This window comes from Gossypium hirsutum, chromosome A02 (genome assembly GCF_007990345.1).
Source record: "Gossypium hirsutum isolate 1008001.06 chromosome A02, Gossypium_hirsutum_v2.1, whole genome shotgun sequence".
NCBI classification, from domain to species: domain Eukaryota; kingdom Viridiplantae; phylum Streptophyta; class Magnoliopsida; order Malvales; family Malvaceae; genus Gossypium; species Gossypium hirsutum.
The window spans coordinates 107,441,729-107,461,700 of NC_053425.1; the positions used below are offsets into that span (position 1 = coordinate 107,441,729).

General features: G+C 32.7%; 2 protein-coding genes across 3 annotated transcripts; one reads left to right on the top strand and one right to left on the bottom strand.

Annotated features, from left to right (window-relative positions):
• Positions 1-4,347: 4,347 nt before the first annotated feature.
• On the top strand, positions 4,348-7,705 carry LOC107936526 (agamous-like MADS-box protein TM6). Of its 2 annotated transcripts, none has more exons than XM_016869276.2 (7): positions 4,348-4,715; positions 4,826-4,892; positions 4,984-5,045; positions 5,190-5,289; positions 6,108-6,149; positions 6,251-6,295; positions 7,247-7,705. In XM_016869276.2, the coding sequence occupies exons 1-7, from the start codon at positions 4,528-4,530 to the stop codon at positions 7,412-7,414; spliced, it is 672 nt and encodes a 223-aa protein (XP_016724765.1). In that variant the 5' UTR covers positions 4,348-4,527; the 3' UTR covers positions 7,415-7,705. The 2 variants fall into 2 exon arrangements, with proteins under 2 accessions (XP_016724765.1, XP_016724764.1); XM_016869275.2 differs by having other exon boundaries at positions 4,367-4,715; positions 7,244-7,705.
• Positions 7,706-9,111: 1,406 nt separating this feature from the next.
• LOC107936544 (zinc finger CCCH domain-containing protein 44) lies at positions 9,112-16,325 on the bottom strand. Its single transcript, XM_016869293.2, has 10 exons — positions 15,699-16,325; positions 15,271-15,350; positions 14,563-14,750; positions 13,802-14,393; positions 13,592-13,719; positions 12,963-13,025; positions 12,833-12,883; positions 12,594-12,664; positions 11,660-11,808; positions 9,112-11,461 (listed from the first exon to the last, which is right to left on the bottom strand). The coding sequence occupies exons 1-10, from the start codon at positions 16,082-16,084 to the stop codon at positions 9,285-9,287; spliced, it is 3,885 nt and encodes a 1,294-aa protein (XP_016724782.1). The 5' UTR covers positions 16,085-16,325; the 3' UTR covers positions 9,112-9,284.
• Between the last annotated feature and the right edge of the window lie 3,647 nt (positions 16,326-19,972).

Here is a 19,972-nt window from a genome sequence, read left to right on the forward strand (position 1 = left end):
CAATATTGTTTGAATCGAATCAGATCAGATCATTGGATTGAAAATCGACTAATATATTAATCCGAACAAAAAAAATTTAAACTGATTTTTAAACGAATCACTTGAAAGATGGACCACCAATCGGATTTTTAATTACTTTACATTTTTATTTTTGGGGGTTCGCCATGAACAGTATGTGAACCATAAATTTAACAGCATTCCTTCAAAACTGTTAACGCCATTCCTGTTTAATGTGACCACTAATAGCTAGTTACGTGTAGAAGATGAACCACTTCAACCACTTCGTTCATTTTGGATGTAAATATAAAATTCTATCTCCCAATTAAGTTTCATAGACTTTATTGTCGATTCAAGAGGATATGGATTCGATTGCGTTGAAATACATTATCTTCCTATTTATAGGCTGGGGCGGGATTACGGGTACCTTTATAGATATTGTGTGAAAAAGAGTAGATATGATTAATCACATTATAAGTTTTGATCATATTTGTTGTTTTTTTTTATACAATGCTTAAAACTACTTATAGCCCCTCCCCAACCTATAAATAGAAAGAAAATGCGTTTCAGCGCTCGAAATCACTTCCTCTTATATTGGTAACAATATTCATGCCAATCGAACTAAGACTCAATCAGCAAAATTAATCTAATTATTAGTAAAACCAGAATTTAACGAATTACTTTTTACTTATTTATTATATATAAATTGTTGAACTATTAATTCTTCCATTAATGGTTTAATGGAAAATTTTAATAATATTATCTAATTAAATAAAAAAATCTCTCATATATATATAATGTATAAATGATACTTGGTAATGGTACAGTTATTTGTTCAAATTTAACTCTCTCTCGATATTCAGAGGGTTTGAATTAAAATATTATAGGTTCGTTTAAAATATAAATCGCGCTTTAATTTCAACATTCAAAGCCTAAACCTAACTCGACTTGTTTTCTAATTTTTTGTAATATATTATTTTATTTTTATATATTAAGAAATTTTATATCACATACAAATAAATATATAATACTATCATGCAAATATTAAAAAAAATATTAAGCTATCTATATTTACTTTTTAAAATTTTTGAATGGTATGAGCAAACCTAAAACATAATTGGATTAATTATTTACAAATATGGTCGGACTTAGATAAATTTTGAGATTTATATTTTAGATCAAATTGAGTTTAAATAGACATTAAATATACTAATACTATACATAAATCCGATTCAAACCCAATTTAACCGGCACATGAACTTGTTCCTAAGTGACATTATCACACAGAATATAATTCACTAGTTCTTACTGCTATAGGTAAGAAAATTGTTCATGCTATGTATTTAGGGTTACTAGATAGCTTAAGATATCACTTTCTAGCTCTAAAAGATAGTTGCTATGTTTTAAAAATTAAATTTATGGTGAAACCCATCAGATCATAAGATTTCAATTTAGTTATCGGTCCAATAATAATTAAATAAATCATTATAAAATTATAAAATATTAAAAAAAACTTATAAAACCGGTTTCATCGTCCTTTTTTTGTGTCTTAATTTCTTTTTACCAATTCCAAGTGATTCATTTAGAGATCAGTTCAACCCTTTTGTCCGGATCAATATACCTATAGGTTCTCAGTCTGGTTGGTCAATCTGGCTCTAATAACACTAGGTGATTGCTTCAAATAAAGATGACAAAATCTTATTCACTTATTGACGTATATTGAGTGCGATTGGTCAATTCACTTATTAACGTCTACTGAATCGAGTACTAAGAAGTTCAATACCCCTTAAGTAAGATCCTAGGTTCGGGTCTTGTTGATGGAAAACAAAAACAGCTTAAGAAGACCTTGCTCTCGTTTAATACTCTAACCCTTCTTAAAATTTGAATTTAACCGAGATTCAATATAACTATTTGAGACCAAAATTTTCCAAAAAAAAATCCGATGTCACATGAAAATTAATGAAGATATTAAATAGCCTGACAGATATGATGTTGAATTAAAGTTAGTTCCACACATACTTTAGGTATCTATCACTTCAGAATTATAATTTTAGAATCTATACTAGGAGGACCACAACAGCTTACTACTAAACTATTAAAAAGTAGGGGTAAAATTCGTATGATGGCCTAATGGTAAGAGTATTAATTGCTTCAGGTGTAATTTGGGTTTAAGTCGCGCTAATCACGTTATTGTTAATATTTTGTCCTCCTCTTATAATTCACACAAAAAAAATAAGGGTCAAATCGATTAAATAGATAATCTTTTATCAGTACGGTTAAGTTAAAAATATTATTAAGGGTAGGGGTAAAATTAGAGCGGCTGACGATGGCCTTGACCCCAAAATAGTAGAATTGCTTTAGAACCGTTTTATAAATTGTAAGAATACAAATTAATATAGTGGTAAAATTTTATTTTAGTCCCTAAATATTTATAATTTACTTCTAGCCTCCCTATGTAAAATTTCTGGCTTCGCCCTTAAGGTGACGACGAATATACATTTAAAGAAAAAATAAAATTTTTATGAAATATTTACAGTTATAAAAAGATAATTTGTTATTATTAATGATTAATCTTTGAGAAAATAATATATTTCTTTGCCATCTAAGCTTTGATCCAACAAAAAGGAATTTGGATATGGAAGTATTAAATTTTTTATTAATATTGAATAGGAATTCTAATTTAAGAAAAAAACTTTGAGGGGAGAAAAAAAAGCATAATTTATCATATTTTTAGATATTTACTATAAGGACTAAAATGAAATTTAAAAGAATTTAGAGAGCTAGAACATAAATTATCATATTTCTAAACATTTTGCTATAATGGCTAAAATGAAATTTGGGAAATTTTGGGGCAATGGATTTTGCTAACCTCTTAACCCCGTTCTATGTAGAGCCAATTTGATTATAATAGTCAAACCTCAATTAAATCCGAGTCGAGTCAAGTTAGACTCTTAAACGAAAGTTTCTATCCATAACACTTAAACTCGAAATCTTACTTGCATCAAACACCTTATCACTCAACAGAATAAACGTTTATGATTTTGTAAACGTCTAAAATAGGTTATGTACTTAAAATAAATTATACAAATTTTTTTATTTAAGTAATTAAAGTTTTTTAATAAAAAATTATTAAATTTTCATTTTTTCCAAAAAAAAGTGTAGAATTTTCCATTACGGCATATCACGTGTTATATTTTTACAGGCTAATATCATGTTTTGAGATAAAAAGAGACAAAATTGATAATTTAGATATCACTTTTGACTTGAAGCGTAATTGAGCCAAGCTGAGTCCAAACACTAGCAAGCTTGAGCTTAGGCGCAACTTAAAATTTGAAACTCAATACTCAGCTTGAGCTCAATTGAACATCTATTTCTATGTTTGAGCTTGGATCAAGATATACTAGATTAAACTCGTATGTATTCAAGCTTTAACTTGGCTCGATAATTAAACTTAAGATTAATAATATATATGTTAATGGTAATATTGTAATTTAATACCATAAAATATTTAAAATTTATATTAAAAACGTAAAGCTCAATAAAGCTCGCAAGCCATTCAAGTCAAGTATCACTAAGATCGAATTTGGCTCAATTGATAGCTTGAGCTATTCGAGTTCAAGTAGTTATAACTTGTGAGCACTAATATCTTATTTACAATCTTAGTTTTGATATATATATATATATATATATATAAACTTTAGATACCTAAGTGGTAGAAGCAATGTAGTTTACCAATACGTGTTGAATGCGATGTCACTTTCAAGAGGAGAACTTGTTATAATTTTAGAAATAATATTATTGGAATGAACAGTTACAAACACTAAAAGAATTAGTATCCATTAACTATAAAAATAAAAAAATTTAAAAAAAAAACTCAAGTTCTAATTTTAGAGACAACATTATTGGAATGAAAAATCACAAGCCCCAAAAGAATTAGTCTCCATTGACTGTAAAATCGAAAAACATACAATCCAAGTGTTGAGTGCAATGTCACTCCCAAGAGGAGAATTCGAGTTCTAATTTTAGAGACAATATTATTAGAATAGACAATCACAAACCTTGAAAGGGTTAATCTCCATTAACTGTAAAACCAAAAAAATATATAATCTCAGTTTCGGGTGTAGTGTCACTCTTAAGAAGAGAACCCGATTCTAATTTTAAAAACGACATTATTGTATTAAACAACCACAAAACCCAAAAAGAATTAGTCTACATTAACCATAAAATCAAAATATATAATCCCAATATTGGGTCAAAAAACCTATACAATCCCACACGTTATCAGCCATGATTAACCTCGAGATACCCTCACACTGTAAACTTGTATCAGTGTTTCACTGAATTTCAACAACTATTTCTAGTTATCAAACAATAATACTTTCCATCCCTTCAGACCCTCTTTCCCGGTATGGGATTCAATTCCCTTTTCATCAACCATTTTTCTCATTTAACCTTATTTTGCTGCAAACCCCTTTAAGCCTAGCTGCTACCCTCTTTCTCATTTGATCATTCACTTGAAAGAAACCAACAATGGGTCGTGGGAAGATCGAGATCAAGAAGATTGAGAACGCTACAAACAGGCAAGTCACTTATTCAAAACGAAGGAACGGTTTATTCAAGAAAGCCCAAGAGCTCACTGTTCTTTGTGACGCCAAGGTTTCATTGATCATGTTCTCCAGCACTGGCAAATTTCATGAGTTCCTTAGCCCCAACATCTCGTAATACCCTTCAAATCCCTAAACCTTTTCTTTTTCTCTCCATGAATTTATATATATATGCATATAACAAATGATTCATTGATTTGGGGTTTTGTTTCTTTCTGAATCAGGACAAAAGGGTTTTTCGATCTATACCAAAAGACCACAGGGATTGATCTATGGAACTCCCATTATGAGGTTTACAATTTAGTTTTTAAGCTTTGTGGGGTTCTTTTTGTTGTTGTTGCTGTTGTTGTTGTTTATTCCATTTTTGTGTGTGTTTTTGCAGAGAATGGAAGAAAATTACAGGAGGTTGAAGGAGATAAACAAGAAGCTGAGAAGGGAGATTAGGTATAATGAAATTATAGCCCTTTCCCATGGTGTATATATATATAAACCAAAGCTAGGGTTTATTTGTCAATGAAAAAAAGGGTTCATGCTTTTTTTGTTGTTGTTGATTAAGGGAACGGGGTTTTTTTATTTATTTATTTGCAGGCAGAGAATGGGTGGAGACTTGAATGAACTTAACATTAAGGAACTGCAAGCTCTTGAAGCTAAAATGGATTCTTCTTTGCTAGCTATACGTGAGAGAAAGGTTTGAAATTATTGGAACTCCTTTTTTGTACCAAAAGGGTGTGTGTGTATATATATATATGTTGCGTGTATGTGTGCATTATTATATATATTGGGTTTTTGTTTCTTTCATAGTTTATATATATATTATCTTTCTGCTAATTTTAACTCCATTTCAGCCTCCATTGAAAAGACTCCTGACAATGTTTTTGGGGTAAAAACAAGGCTAATGGTGTTTCTTTTGGCATTTCCAATTAGGGTATGATTGAACCAAGTTGAATTTGAATGATAGGAAGCTTAGTCTTTGAATTTAGTTGGATTGAATCTGCTTCAAGAATTAATCGAGTTCAATTAAATTTATTTATCGATTTTTATACTTAAACTTAAATTTAAATTCGACTAAACTCATTCATATTATATAATAAAGGAAAAAATATAATTTCATTATAAATATATATTAAAATGAACAGCTCGATTAGGATTTTAAGCTGTCCAAAACGAATATTATAGTGCTCAAATTCGGCTCGACGATAGCTCAAGCTGCTCGAACTTAAATTTGACTAAATAATTATCAATTTAATTTTAAATTTTTTAAATTAAATTCAAATAAATTATGAGTATTAGTTAAAAAATTCGACAAATCCCAATTAAGCAATGTTGTTAAGTTAGCTAGGTGATATATATATGTATGTAAGAGTATTTGTAAGTAATTATATGTAATTACATAAAGCTTAGACATAATAAACCCTAAAATCCGATTTAATTTATCTACAAAATCACTGCAACTGATGTTATAACTCAAATTATGAAACTAATGAATATGAATTGATTGTTTCACAGTACCATGTCATCAAAACTCAAACAGACAAACACAAGAAGAAGGTAAGTAAATTGAACAACTCAAATTATCAACTTTTTCTTAAAAAAAAAAAGTTTTATTTGATTCAAAATTTGGAGAAATTTTAAACCTTTTCTTGTTGCAGGTAAGGAATTTGGAGGAAAGACATGCAAATCTTGTCATGGACTTGGTAAGAATCCTTGGTGATTGAATTTCATAGTAATTTGTAATTTTCTTAATGTTATGATCATCCAATAGTTGAATGAAATGTAGGGTAAAGCAGGTTTGGCACTTTTTTAATATAGATTTTTTTTTTCAATATGGTACACTTATTTAGTAAAGTTATATATTTTGGTTCCAAAAAGTAGTAATATAATTTTTTTAGTGTTTAATTCTGGTTTTAAGGTTAATTCGATGAAAGTTAATTATTAGTATTACTAGTGTTGAATTTTCATGATTTTATTAATAAAATAGATCTAGTTTTAATTGTGAATTTGTTTGATTTTGTGTTTAATTTGTTAAATAAGTCCGATGTTTGTGTTTTTTTGGATTATAGAGTTGAATTGATGAAAGCTAATTGTTGATATTATTAGTTAACGGTAAATATAATTTTTCGTAGTTGAATTTAGATTCAATGTTCAAATTGATACATATGTTTATTTTTGCTCAGATTAGTACCCCAATTTGACTTTCGTCACACCGTTTAATTTGTCTTTGTAACTTCATTAAAATTGGATGAAGTGGACCAAACATGTAACAGGTACATCAGCTAATGACATGGCATGTGCGTCACGTGTCTAAACTTAATTGGTCCACGTTATCTAAATTTGATTGAGTTACAAAAGTAAGTTGTCAAATGTATGACGAAAGCCAAATTTGGATATCAATTTAAACAAAATAAAACACATAGGTGTCAATTTTAACATTAAAATCAAATTCATATACCAAAAAAAGTATATTTACCGATTAATTAATTATGAATTTTCACCAAGGCAACCCTAAAGCCCGCTTTACATATACCACATTAGAAAAAAAAAAGTCAAAACTCGAGCACCAGATTATGTATTAATTTTCTTTTTTGTTAAAGGATAGTGGTGAATTGATTCATTTCCCCTTTCTTTTTGTGGTTCATTATAAGGAGGCAAAGCTTGATGGTCAAGATGGAATAGTTGAAACCGGAGGATATTATGAATCAACAATGGGACTACTACCAAATGCGGCTTCTAATTTATATGCCCTTCGCCTTTACCAAAACCAACAGCCTCCACTTGTTCTTCACGATGGAACCAATGATCTTCGCCTTGCTTGATGCTGGTCTCTGTGGATGTCCCCTCCATTGCAGACTGTATTTAATCTCTATCTCTTCTTTACTATACTGCTAACTCATACATTCTCTATCTCTTCATTACTATACTGCTAACTCATGTCAATATATGTATGTATGTATGAGTTAGAAAGTTGCATGGTGAATTAATGGGCGCCTGAAAGTAGCGAGACTTTCGGTGTACCTTATTGCCCTAATGACTTTTCTTTTCCTAAGACAAGTGAAAGTGTTGTTGCGTTATTGATGTAATACTAAATTACTTACAATTTATCTTTGTACGGGGATGTTAATTCTTTGGCGAGAAGTCTATAAACTCTCACCTATTTGGGGCTAGTAGGCCCTTCAACAGATCAATATTGTTTCTGGGTTGAGTAAGGTTTTGTCTTTCCTAGAGTTTTTGAAGAGACTACTCAAAAAGCATAAGTTCACATCGCTCCTGTTCTGTGAACCCAACCTCAAGCACTCGAGCTCTAATCAAAGTCGAAAAACAAAACTTCAACTCGACATAAAGACAATAATGCGTCATGATCCTAAAAAAGACATCACAAATCTCACATTAATTATATATTAATTTGAGAATCACAAATTGTGGGACAAAATCATAAATTCTAAGAAATCATAATGAATAATAAGTTGTATGTTGGTTTAGTTGATTTGTATGCATGTAATAATGAGATATTGAAAGAAGTTAGAGAATTTTATTATAATAGGTCCCCATCCTCTTCCTATCTCTTAATTGTTAGGTGGCAATTTATTTACTCTATTTGAAAGTTTATTCCAACTTTAAAAAAGTTTGGTTTAAAAAAAATAAGTCAAAAAATAAGTTTGAGTAAAAAAAACTCGTTTAAAATATAAGTTCGGCTTAAGTTTCAACATTTAAAGCCTGATGTATTTTTAAGTTTAATATTTTATATTATGTTGGTTTTATATATTATGCAATTTATAACAAATAAAAATTAAATTATATACTATAATGTAAACAAAAAAAATGTTAAGTTATAAATATAATTTTAATAAATAAAAATATAAAAGCATTAAATATTAAACTAAAATAATATCAATATATTTTTAAAAATTTTATAAAATAATATGGGCTAGTCTAAAATATGTTTGAATTGATCATTTACAAAATTGATAGGCTTAAATTTTAAACCATTTTTCGGGTCAAACTTGAGTAAATATAAAATATGTTATATTATGCTTAGATCTAACCCGATACAACCCATGGCATTTCGGCAGCAATGAAGTATGGTAGGGAAGATGAATATTATAGTAAGTGCAAAATTTCACGAATTTTTTCTTTTTTCTTTTTTTCCTTACATTATATGTAGTCATGCAAGTTTTAATTAAAATGTGAAAATTCGATATTAATATAAATCCAATCAATAATTCAAAGTTAAAATAATTAACACCCACAATAATTCAAATACATAATGATATGATTCGAAAAATTTTAATGATCGAATTAATAATTAATAATCAAACCAATCAGAACGCCAATTCTCGATTCAATCGTTAATTGTCAATCCAACAATAATAAAATAAATAATTTAACATTCATAAAATTAATGAAAAATTTAAAAAAATTATATAAAAAAAACTATAAACTAGTTCAACCGGTTTCAATCCCTTTGTTTGAATTGATATACCAGCTATTCGGATTCGGACAACATTGCTATAAATTCAGAGAAGGAATGAGACTTATTATAATAATATACATGTTTTATCCTCAGCTTGAATGTTACTGTTACAGTTTACAAGTTAAAATTTGGGATAAGTAACAGCAAATTACCATTACGAATAATGAATACAGAATTAAATGCACACAATTGCCATGGTAAAAGGTGAAACCTATTCAGGGGTGCCAATAACTACACGATGCTCCCCGATTGCAATACCCGCTTTCGTAAAATTTACAGACCCGTTGCCCTTTGGGCGGAGGTCTGAATGAACCAACTCTGTTTGGAGGAGGACCACCACCACCACCATATGATGAGTGCCTATTCCACGAGGACCTTCCCCTGCTGTGAAAATCACGGTCCCTTGTATCAACATACCTTTGTTGGTCCCTCGGATCGACGTACCTCTGTTGGTCTCTTGGATCGACATACCTTTGTTGATCCCTTGTATCGACGTACCTCTGTTGGTTTCCGAAATATGCTGGATTTGTTGCAGAAGTGCCTGAATGGATGCTACTACGATTTTCCTGGATTGTTCCGTGACCTGTTCCCCAACTAAGGTTTGTAGTTTCTTGACCTAAATCATCCCAATGAAAACTTGTATTTCCATGAACGGCTCCCCAGTTGGTACCCGTGGTTTCCGGTCCTGGTCTCCAATGGGAACCTACGGTGGTCATGCCCCAAGTTGTTACTGGTTGTGCAGGAGGTTGCATGTCTGAACGAGCTTCATATTGGTTAACTGAGACATCGCTAGGCCTCGTATCTTCATCCATTTCAGCACTTGTGGAAGAATGACCGCCGGAACTCTTTTGAGCATCGAGAACTTCAGAAGTAGAGATCCCGAATAGCTCATTGGTCAAAGCTGCTAGAGATGACATTTGTAGATCGTTTGTTGAGCTTAAAGCATCACTTTTTCCTGGATCAGGTGCAGGGCTCAGTCCTCCTACAGGACTAAAACAATCAGGTTCAGAACCTTGAGCCAAGTCCCCATCACAACGCAAAATTGATGTAGGTGAAGCCAAGCCATTAAGTGATTCCATTGCTTCAACTTCGGCTAAGAGATCCGAAACTGATTCATCACCCAAAGAATACTCGTTGGGTTCGGGAACAATCGAATCCCATCCAGATTCATTATTTGGAGGATCTGTAGGAGAAGAATGTGTCAATTGGCCACTTCCTGAAGTTGGAGTAGCAGCATGATCGCTTCCCAAGTCGGTTGGTTTTATGGAAGACTTGGGAACAAGATCCGGGTTCCATTCCCCCAGGGAAGGTCTTGTTGAATTGGACGAATACCCTCCCCATTCACCAGCTACTTCAGGAAGCTGTGGTCCATTACCCACTAGACTAGAAGCAGTGCTCCAGGTAGGACCAGAATCCAGTTGCGGAACATTCGAAGAAAGAGACTGTTTGTTTTTAGTATCCTGACCTTTTGAGTCTTCATGGTTCAACTTCGATGTTGAGGTAGGAAGATCAGGGAAATCGATATCTTGATTTAGCTCTGACACTTCAAGAGCCCTAGCCAGATAAAGAAGACCAGAATTGGAATTCCATCCATTTGAACCATCATTCAAAGGTGGGGCTCTCCAGCATTGCCCGGAAGGTTTGACTGATTTCCCATCGTTATCATCTTGCTTCACATTTCCATCAATGATTTGACCTTCAGAAGTCTTGTTCAAATTCAAATTCATGTCGATGGAACCACAGTCCCATCTTTCAACCCCATGACCTTTGCTAACTTGATCAGACTCTGTTTCACATGGTTTCTCGGATATTGTAGATGCAGGAAGTGAACTACTCGCTTGGGGCTGGCCGGGGAAGTAATTATCGCCCTTCATAGAATCCCAGTGTGGTACAGAATTTCCTGTCTCTGCCGCATCAGAACTGACAATATCTACTGGAGCAGTACAAGTAGAAGATTGAGAGCCCAATTCTTTGCTCTTCGCAGAGTCGTTATTTTGACAATGACCACTTGTATCATTCTGCATCGGGTTCAAGCTTCCCTCAGGCTGTTTACTTTCCATCGGGTTCACCTTCTGATCCTTACTCTCCCTAGCATCTTCATCCCTGTTCCGACATCCATCCTCGGTGGCCATACTTGCATCCTCAGTTGGCATGCGACTGTGCTGAACCAATTGTTGCAGTTGGCTGTACTGCCCAACCAAAGCGTCAGTTAAAAGAATAGAGTTTTCTTGCTTTTCACTTACTCTCCATACTCTCAATTCAGGAGGAAAATGACCACTACTGCTCCATCCGCGTAACATTGCCATAGTGAATGGCCCTTGGATTTTCCCAAGTGGGTCTTGATAGTGCCATATTTTATCTGCCTCGATACTATTTACAGATAGCTCCATTCCTGTAGAGTGCAGTGGAACATAAAAAGAAACCAGTCTAATTAGCACAAAGATACATAAAAAATCCATATACATGCAGACCCCTATCTGCCTGCCCTTACACATCGATATGGCCCATACCAAAAGATGAAGAACATAGGATAAACGACAATACAAAAAATGTTTTATGTTAATGTTTTATGTTTAAAAGTGCATGCTACCTTTTTTCTTCTCATCCAACTCTCCAGAAGCTTCATCGGAAAATAGATTCCTATTTGGATCACGGTGTATGTCAGGAATTTCATGTAGCCTACGGTGCCGTTCATCGGGTGAGTTCAGAAGCTGCAATTTTTCTTCACATTCTCTCAGCGTGCAACATGGTCAAGGAATACTTGATAAACTTGTTACTGTTTACTTACCAATAGAAAGGCTTAGAAGTAAGGCAACTGCCGGTATAATGTATAATCATGTCGCACAGTCTCATAGCATGATTAGCACAAATAAGTTTTTTTAGTTGCATAGCTTAAAAATGTAGAGACTAAGTTTGGAATTGTGTTGCAAGATTCCAAGTTCCTTAGTTTTCTTACAGTTTCTCAACCAAACAAAACATAAAGCGGAATTGAAAGGCCAATTGCACTTCAGGTACAATGCAGCAACTAGCAAAAAACACAAAATGTCTAACAAAAAATCACTGCCATAAAGAGAAGCAATGCGCTGAGATGGTAAATGACAAGATTGGAGTCGAAAAGGCTAAGCCCTATTTGTTGCTGGTCATCTCTGACATTGTTTAGTCACAAGACTCTTAGCCTTGAAATAAATGCATTAGGCAATAGCTAGGGTGTAGCACCAATATTCAACCAAACATAGAGATGTGCTAAATTGATATCATCGGACAAAGGTCTGCAACGAGAGATCGAAAAAGTATAGGAAAAAAATTTACAAAAGGACTTTGCATCTCTGATATGGCTGAGAATATGATCCCAAATAAAGGATAATGAGCATGATAGGCTCAAAGCAACAGTTAGGTTTATAGTTAGTTGCATGTTGGTGGCTTATGTTAGAATGTCGTGATAGTAGAGGATATAAGGGTATATGAGGAGGAAAAGAGGGGGGTTAAGCTTAACGGTCAGTCTCATATCAAGCATCAAAGGATATTCTTTCGTGTCCCCCTTCTTGCTTGCTTGATTGCAAAGATTTTTAACCCGCAAAATCTCTGAGTCCAGACACTGGTGAAAAAGATAAGAGCAAATGCAAAACACACCTTCAGCATAGCTCAAGGGCAAATAGAAAACATGTAACTATACTTGAACACTAACACCCTATCACTTCAAAGTAACTACACAGTATTATACACAGTCATTTAGGAGCTGCAACTCTGAAGTTAGGGAACTTACGTCATTTACCCTTACTGCTTGGAGTGCCATTGCTTTCTCCAGAATCTCACCCTACAACAGTATGTAAAACTCCTTTCAAATGACACTACAAATATCTAGGCTGAAAACTAAAAATGAACATAAGACATACCACGGTAAACCATTTGATCTGCCCGCTTTTTATTATGCTCTGGCGTAGTTGTTGGCATTCATCCTGAGTTATAACAAAAATGTAAAAAATTAGAGCGAAACTTGTATACCTTGTCGAAGAAGGTAAAGTTACCTCTAATTAAGAATGTACGTAAATGATAGCCATAGAGTTGGAGAAACATGTCAATGGCCTTATTGAGTGACCTTTTCGACAATGTAACAGTAAATGGTTTATATATTTTATAGTGTATTCCCTTTCGTTCTTTCTTTCCAATTTTGTTCTCCCAACCTATACCAATCCACATGAGCCATCAATTAGCTTCAAATTTCTCATTCACCTCTGCCATTAGAATCTTCCCCTTTTTTGGCTAATTGAGCCATTTTCCCCTAGTTCAATCATAAATATGACCCTCACTAAAATTCGAACCAACAAAACCAAACTCTTCATCCCTTTTTCATCAATATGTCAATAAAATCATGGAGCGGATGCACATTAGACTTCCTTGCATGAAACTTTTGTTAATATAATGCAGGGTTGAGAATGGAAGGATCCTTTAAATAAATGAAGCGAAGAAAGAAGTCACACAAAATAAGTAAAAGATTATGAATTGAACAAGTATACTGGGGCACCTCAGACAATTCCTGATTTGAAATTCCATTAATCGAGACCACCTCTCTTTTGTCTAAATTTAATATCTCAATCATGACATCAATTGTCGTTTCACCAATTTTATATGGTTCAGCTGCCTTGATGGTACCTGCAAACAAACACATCATTAGTGAATGTCTAGAATAACAAATTAAAATTAATGAGGGAGCAATGGTTATTTAAGTTAATACCGACTACTTGGACAAGTCTATAAATATCTTGTTTCTGATCACAAGGAATTCTTATCCTTACAAAGGAACCAACAACTTTGTCGTTAAATTTTTCAACATCGTCAATTAAGTTCTCCATTAAACTACGCCTCAAGTAGATCAGGTTCATGTTATGAACATCAATGGCAGCAAATTCATCTGGGTTTGCCTTTTGTCCTTTCTCATCAACCTTTTCATGGGTTTTACATCTCGTATCAATGGCAATTATAGGCGGACCATCACTGTTCCCAAGAACAGCCATCTGGGTAGCAACAGCTTCGGAACGTTTGCTAATGATATCAGTGGGCCTCAAATGGTTTTTTGTAATGCCCGATTTTTCTGCTTCTACAGATTCAACTTTGTTAAAAAATGCCTGTTGCTTCAACATTTTTCTTCTCTTGGAAAAACTAGCTCCTAGGTCTCCAAAAGGCTTCTCCATGATAGCATTTTCTTTCCATGGGTTTTTAGCTTTAGTAAGCTCATCTAAAGTTAGAGATAGCTTCTCTTTCAAGAATACCCAATACATCTTGAAAAGATACTCCCAGCTAGTTTTATCATCAAAATCCACTTGAACCTGCACAGTATAAATTAAAACACCTTTAAGACTCTCTACCCTTTAATAATCTAACCATACCAATTACAATAGTTACAAAACAAGAAACACAACTGATGGTAAAAAAGAAAAAGCTGTGAGATGTTCAAAAAGAAATGATTGTATAAGGTGTAGTCATAGTTAATCATACCATTTCTTTATTTCCTGAAGTGCTGTTTTCAATAAGCATTATAGTTCTCAAGCACAATCCACAAAATCCTTTGTTTCCTCTTACATTCACGTAATCAGCACCTTTAGTGCAATTCTTGCACAAGGAATACGTACACGTATAGCACATATAATATGAAGCCTTCTGACAAGTGCTACATATATGCCACCCTGAAATTTACAACAAATAGAAAAGCAAAAAATTAATGAAACAAACAACTTGAGCATTATAACTTACTGATAATGGGACAACCGACAACAATGTATGCATGATAACTAATCGGGTAGCAAACATACAAGGCAATGACAAACATGGAAGCTACCCTAAATATGCATGTGGAAAAAGTACATCCTATAATTGCAAGAATCCAAGTCAGTGACAAACGTGAAAAGTCACCAGTCAATGGACACGCATTAATGGTATGATATCTTATCATAATTGAGATAAATAAAGTAATCCGGTAATTATATGACAGAACAAATCTAAACCGATGACAGAATCGAAAGCTATCATTTAACATGCACCTGGTAACACAACAAAAGAACATCAGTTAATTAACTGCGAAGAGAATAAGTGAAACATGAATCTAGATAACGCTAACACATGCTTCAACACTTCCCATCACTTGCATTAATTAAATTGAAACAAAATTGACGAAGATTTATAAGAAATAATTAAAATCCAACATACCACAGTTCCATTTCGCCTTTGATCTAAAGAATGCTTCGTCCCTTTTGATGCAAGCCGGATGATATGCCTTAGGACAGCCACTGACAGGTAAAATCCCATACAATTAACAATGTAAACGGCACAGATGAATACATATCGTAAACTATTAAGTGCAGCATATGAATTAATAGTATCATAAAATAACCGAAAGATCCGTAGAGATAAACTTTCAGCTTAACTTAGCAAAACTGAAACCAACTGCAATTAATTTGCATGAATAAAAAGATCAGATAAGCTCAATTGAGCTAAAGGTCAATCAACTTCATCTTAACTTAACAAAACCTTTAAGTTCAATCAAAACAATAACTCTAGCTTTCAGCTCATTATTGGCCAATGATTTCATTTCACTACATTTTCCGATCAACCAAAAAAAAAATCCAAAAACTCACTGGCGATCACAAAGCACGAGACTCCCGCCATCGAAGCATATAAAGCAAACATCTTCTTCATCCTTCTTCCTCACAGTTACCGGCGCCGGCGCCGACGAAGACATGCTTCTCGCCGGATTCTTCGTCGGTCTTCCCCTTCTCCGTTTCATCTCAACGACTTTGACTTCATTCCCCAACTTCACCTCCCCCATACCACCACCATCTCCACGAACCGCGACATCGACGAGATTCGAATCTTCCGTCAACGGAACCTTCCGGCAGTGATCGACGTTCATAAGCTCCACTCCTCGATTCAAACCATCACTATTATTCTCAGCATCACCACCACCACCACCACCGCGCTTACACAGAGCCGTGCCCGATTCTACTTGTTGACAATTTTCCATACAAAAAAAAAATTTAAATAGTATAATTATATAAAAAAATCCTCAGAATAATCCTTTTTCACTTTACGCTTATGTTAATTTTTTCTCTGAAAATAAAAAAATTTAAAACAAAAAATGAGAAAACCCTAGCGATGGAATTGAGGGGGGTTGTGGGCACAATGAAAATGGACTGGGAAACTGGGAAGAGGGGATGTGACAAGGCATCGTTTGGCAGAAAAAACGTTTTTAATTAACTTAATAAATAATGTTTTCTATATTACTTGAATTTCAAAGATAAGACTTGAGAGAAAGGAAATGCCGTCATTGAGACAGTTGTATTTATTTTTTCACTACTCCAAATTTTTAACCTTTTTTAACGCCAAACGCGGCCTTTTGTCAATGGGAAAATTTTCAATCATTTTCAACACTAAATTTTATTTTTTAATATAAAAATTAATCCTTCTCAATTAAATTCTATCCATTTAAGTTAATTCAATGGATTTTTTATAATTATTTGAATATTATTTTAAAAAAAATAAACATGTAAATTAGGTGAGTTAGATTAATTTTAAGTTTAATCGATTTAATCCGATATATTAATTATTTCGAGCTTAAATTTGAGTAATTACAAATTATTTATAATTCTATTTATGGTGTTTATTTGGGTTCGGATCAATTTAAATTCATATAATTAATTTTTTGTTGTTAGATCGAATTGATACAAATTTTTCTTTGAAATGGCGAAGGGAGAGTTTGGATGGGTAGAGCTTTTATCTGCGGTCAATGTAAAAACAGCGATGACAGTGAAATTAGATACTATAACGATACTGTAGCGTGAGATAAAAAGTAAACTAAATACACCGCACCGCCCATCAAAACCTACCCTAGGATAAATTTTGTATCTAGGGGTATGCAAAAATCGATTCAATTAAAAAATTGAAAAAAAAATTAAATTTCGAGTTAATCGAATCGAGTTGTTTGAGTTATTCGAATAATTTGAATAAAAGATTAGTGTAAATATCCCTTTGGTCTGTAACAATATTGAAAACAAGCAAATTGGTCTCTCTCAACAAAAATTACAATTGATTTATTCTGAAGTTTATTTTTTAAAATTATAAAAATTATAAAAAATTTCTAAAAGAATAACCTTAAGACCTAAATAAGTTAATTAATTATTCAATTTCATCGTACTAAAGTATCTTATTTTTTATTATTTTGCTTTTAAAAATATTTCAAATATATATGGTTTCAAATTTTTGTGCTCTAACATGAAATTAATTATACTGTAACAGGATTTTAGTTTAACTCGAACAATTTTACTCAATTAGACTTGACTCGAATTTCATTTCACTCGGCTCTATTCGAAAAATTTTAAAATCGAGTTAAGATGATAAAATAACACTCACCCTTATTTGTATTAATGTCAGTATTTACATGTTTAAGTATAAATAATTGTTTGTTTTCATAGATGCCTAACTTATGCATGGTATCAATAAATAAATATACGTGTATATATGTTTCTCTGAGCTTAATCTGATCTAGCCCAAAATATGAACCACAAATCTTGTTAAACTCGCCCATATTTCTACGTAACTAGTCCAAATAGTTAGCCTAATCTACCTGATCTTTTAAAGATGTCAATCGAGCAAGGTAAGGGCATGTGTTGCTAAATTCACCACCGCTCCACATTTGGCACACTCTCAAGGACGAAGCCATATAATTGTTTTAGGAGGCTAAAGATGAATCATAAATTATTAAGATAATCAAAGTACAATTTCACCATTACATTAACATGTAAATTTATAAAATTTAAGGGGATAAATGACAAATCTACTATTTTAAAGGGCCAAGACCACTACCTACTCCACTTGCCTTTGTGTTTGCTCCCTCTACTCCATCACCCAATCCGCTTTATAATTTTAAAAATTACTACCATTTCATACTTATCTCGTCTTACTCCGTTAGACTTCAATTTAATATTATTACTTATCTTTAATATTTTTTCAAGTCAAATAAATATTTAAACATAAAATGCATAATTTTATTCTATAACACGTTACCACATTTGCACTCATTTAATAGTAATATATACAATGAAAAAATAATAATTTCATATAGTGGACAGAGCAAACTACTACCATATTTGCTCCATATATATATATCCCACTCGATCTTGCATCCACTTTTCAAATTCAAACAAATCAATTCAAAATCTATCATGCGATTCAGATTTTATCATCTTACAATTAAGATTAATCAACCCGAGCCGTCTAATTGAAATGAGAACCGACCAGAGTACCAATTTAGAAAAAGCATTGAACAGAATTGGTTCCGGACGGTTTCATTAGCTAAATTATTTGGCTTTTAATGTTAAATCGCCACGTGGTTAAAGAATACAGTAAATTAAAAAAAGAATGGGACCCACAACCTTTGAGTTTCGGAAACACATTTTTCATTCAAATGCTCCACACATGATTTACTTGTTTGGGAGACTTTCCCTTTTCTTTCTTTCTAACTTTGGGTTTATTCCTAAATTAGTTCTTAAACTACACTTCAATTTTCACATTTGTCCTTAACGGGTTTTTTTGTCAAAAGTAATTTCTAAGTTGTCTTACCCCAGGAAAGCCATATTAGCTAATGAGAATGTGACACATGGTACAACCTTATTGAATGTTGTTAGAGGAAGTTAAAAAAAAAATTGAAGAGGCCAAAAGTATATTATAAATTTTTGAGGGGCAAAATAAAAGTTTTACTATTGTACAAATTTGTATTCTTAAATTTTTTAAAAGGGCTTTAAAGCAATTCTACCACTTTGAGGGTCAAGACCATTGCCAACTTCCTTCTAGTTAGGCCAGTGGATGTCTTGCAAATTTTGGGATAAAGCAAGATAAAACCGATAGTTTAAGAACCACTTATGATTAAAAACACTTTAATGACAATTTAGGGGCTAATTTATAAATGAAGTCTTTTGTTTTTATTTTTCATTTTATCTTCTAATGCTCAATTTGATTATAATTTTAGTCCTCCGACTGCGTTAAAATTTGAGAATTTAACTTCTTTACTTTAATTTGGTATAATTGAGTCTTTTGCTTTTATAATGTTAACATTGCTAGATGTTATCGTTAAAGGAGTAACATATAATTTTTTTAAGACAATCTCAAACATTCCATTGATACGTAAATTTATTATTGATTAGATTTCTACGTAGATTTAATTGAATGATCAAATAATATTTTTTAAAATTGCGTTATCACTTTAACTATTATGTTATCAATTTAGAAATACTATTAACAGTTTAAAAGTATAAGATCATGTTATGACAAATTAAAATAAATAATAAAAATCGTTGATATAGTGTCCAACAATAGAACAGATAAGGAGGAGTATGTGGTGGTGTTAGGAAAACCGGTTCACCCAGAAAAGCGGTGAGCCAAAAATGGACAAGAGAATAGACTAATTGTTGAAGGTGAAAGAGATTGCTTAAAGTAAGTTCGGGACACAAAAGGTTTATCTTTTCTTCATTGCTGGGAGGATAATTTGTAACGTCCCCCTACCTGAGACCGTCGCCGGAGTCGAGCAGGAGACATTACAAAACTTATCTTAGCACTTAAACAATTTTCGTAGTAAACTATCCATCTGCGTCATGGTCGCTAAAAAAATCATATCTCGAGTTACGAAACTCAAAATCTAATTCCGTAAATTTTCCCTGAAACTAGACTCATATATCTATTTACTAATTTTTTTCTAGAATTTTTGGTCAGGCCAATTAGTACAGTTTATTAGAAAAAGTCTCCCCTATTTCAGGGTTTGGCTACTCTGACCCTTGTGTACTACGAATGAAATTTCTTCCTGTACAGAAATCCAATGACCATGCCATTTGTTTCAATTAAAAATAGACTCAATAAGGAA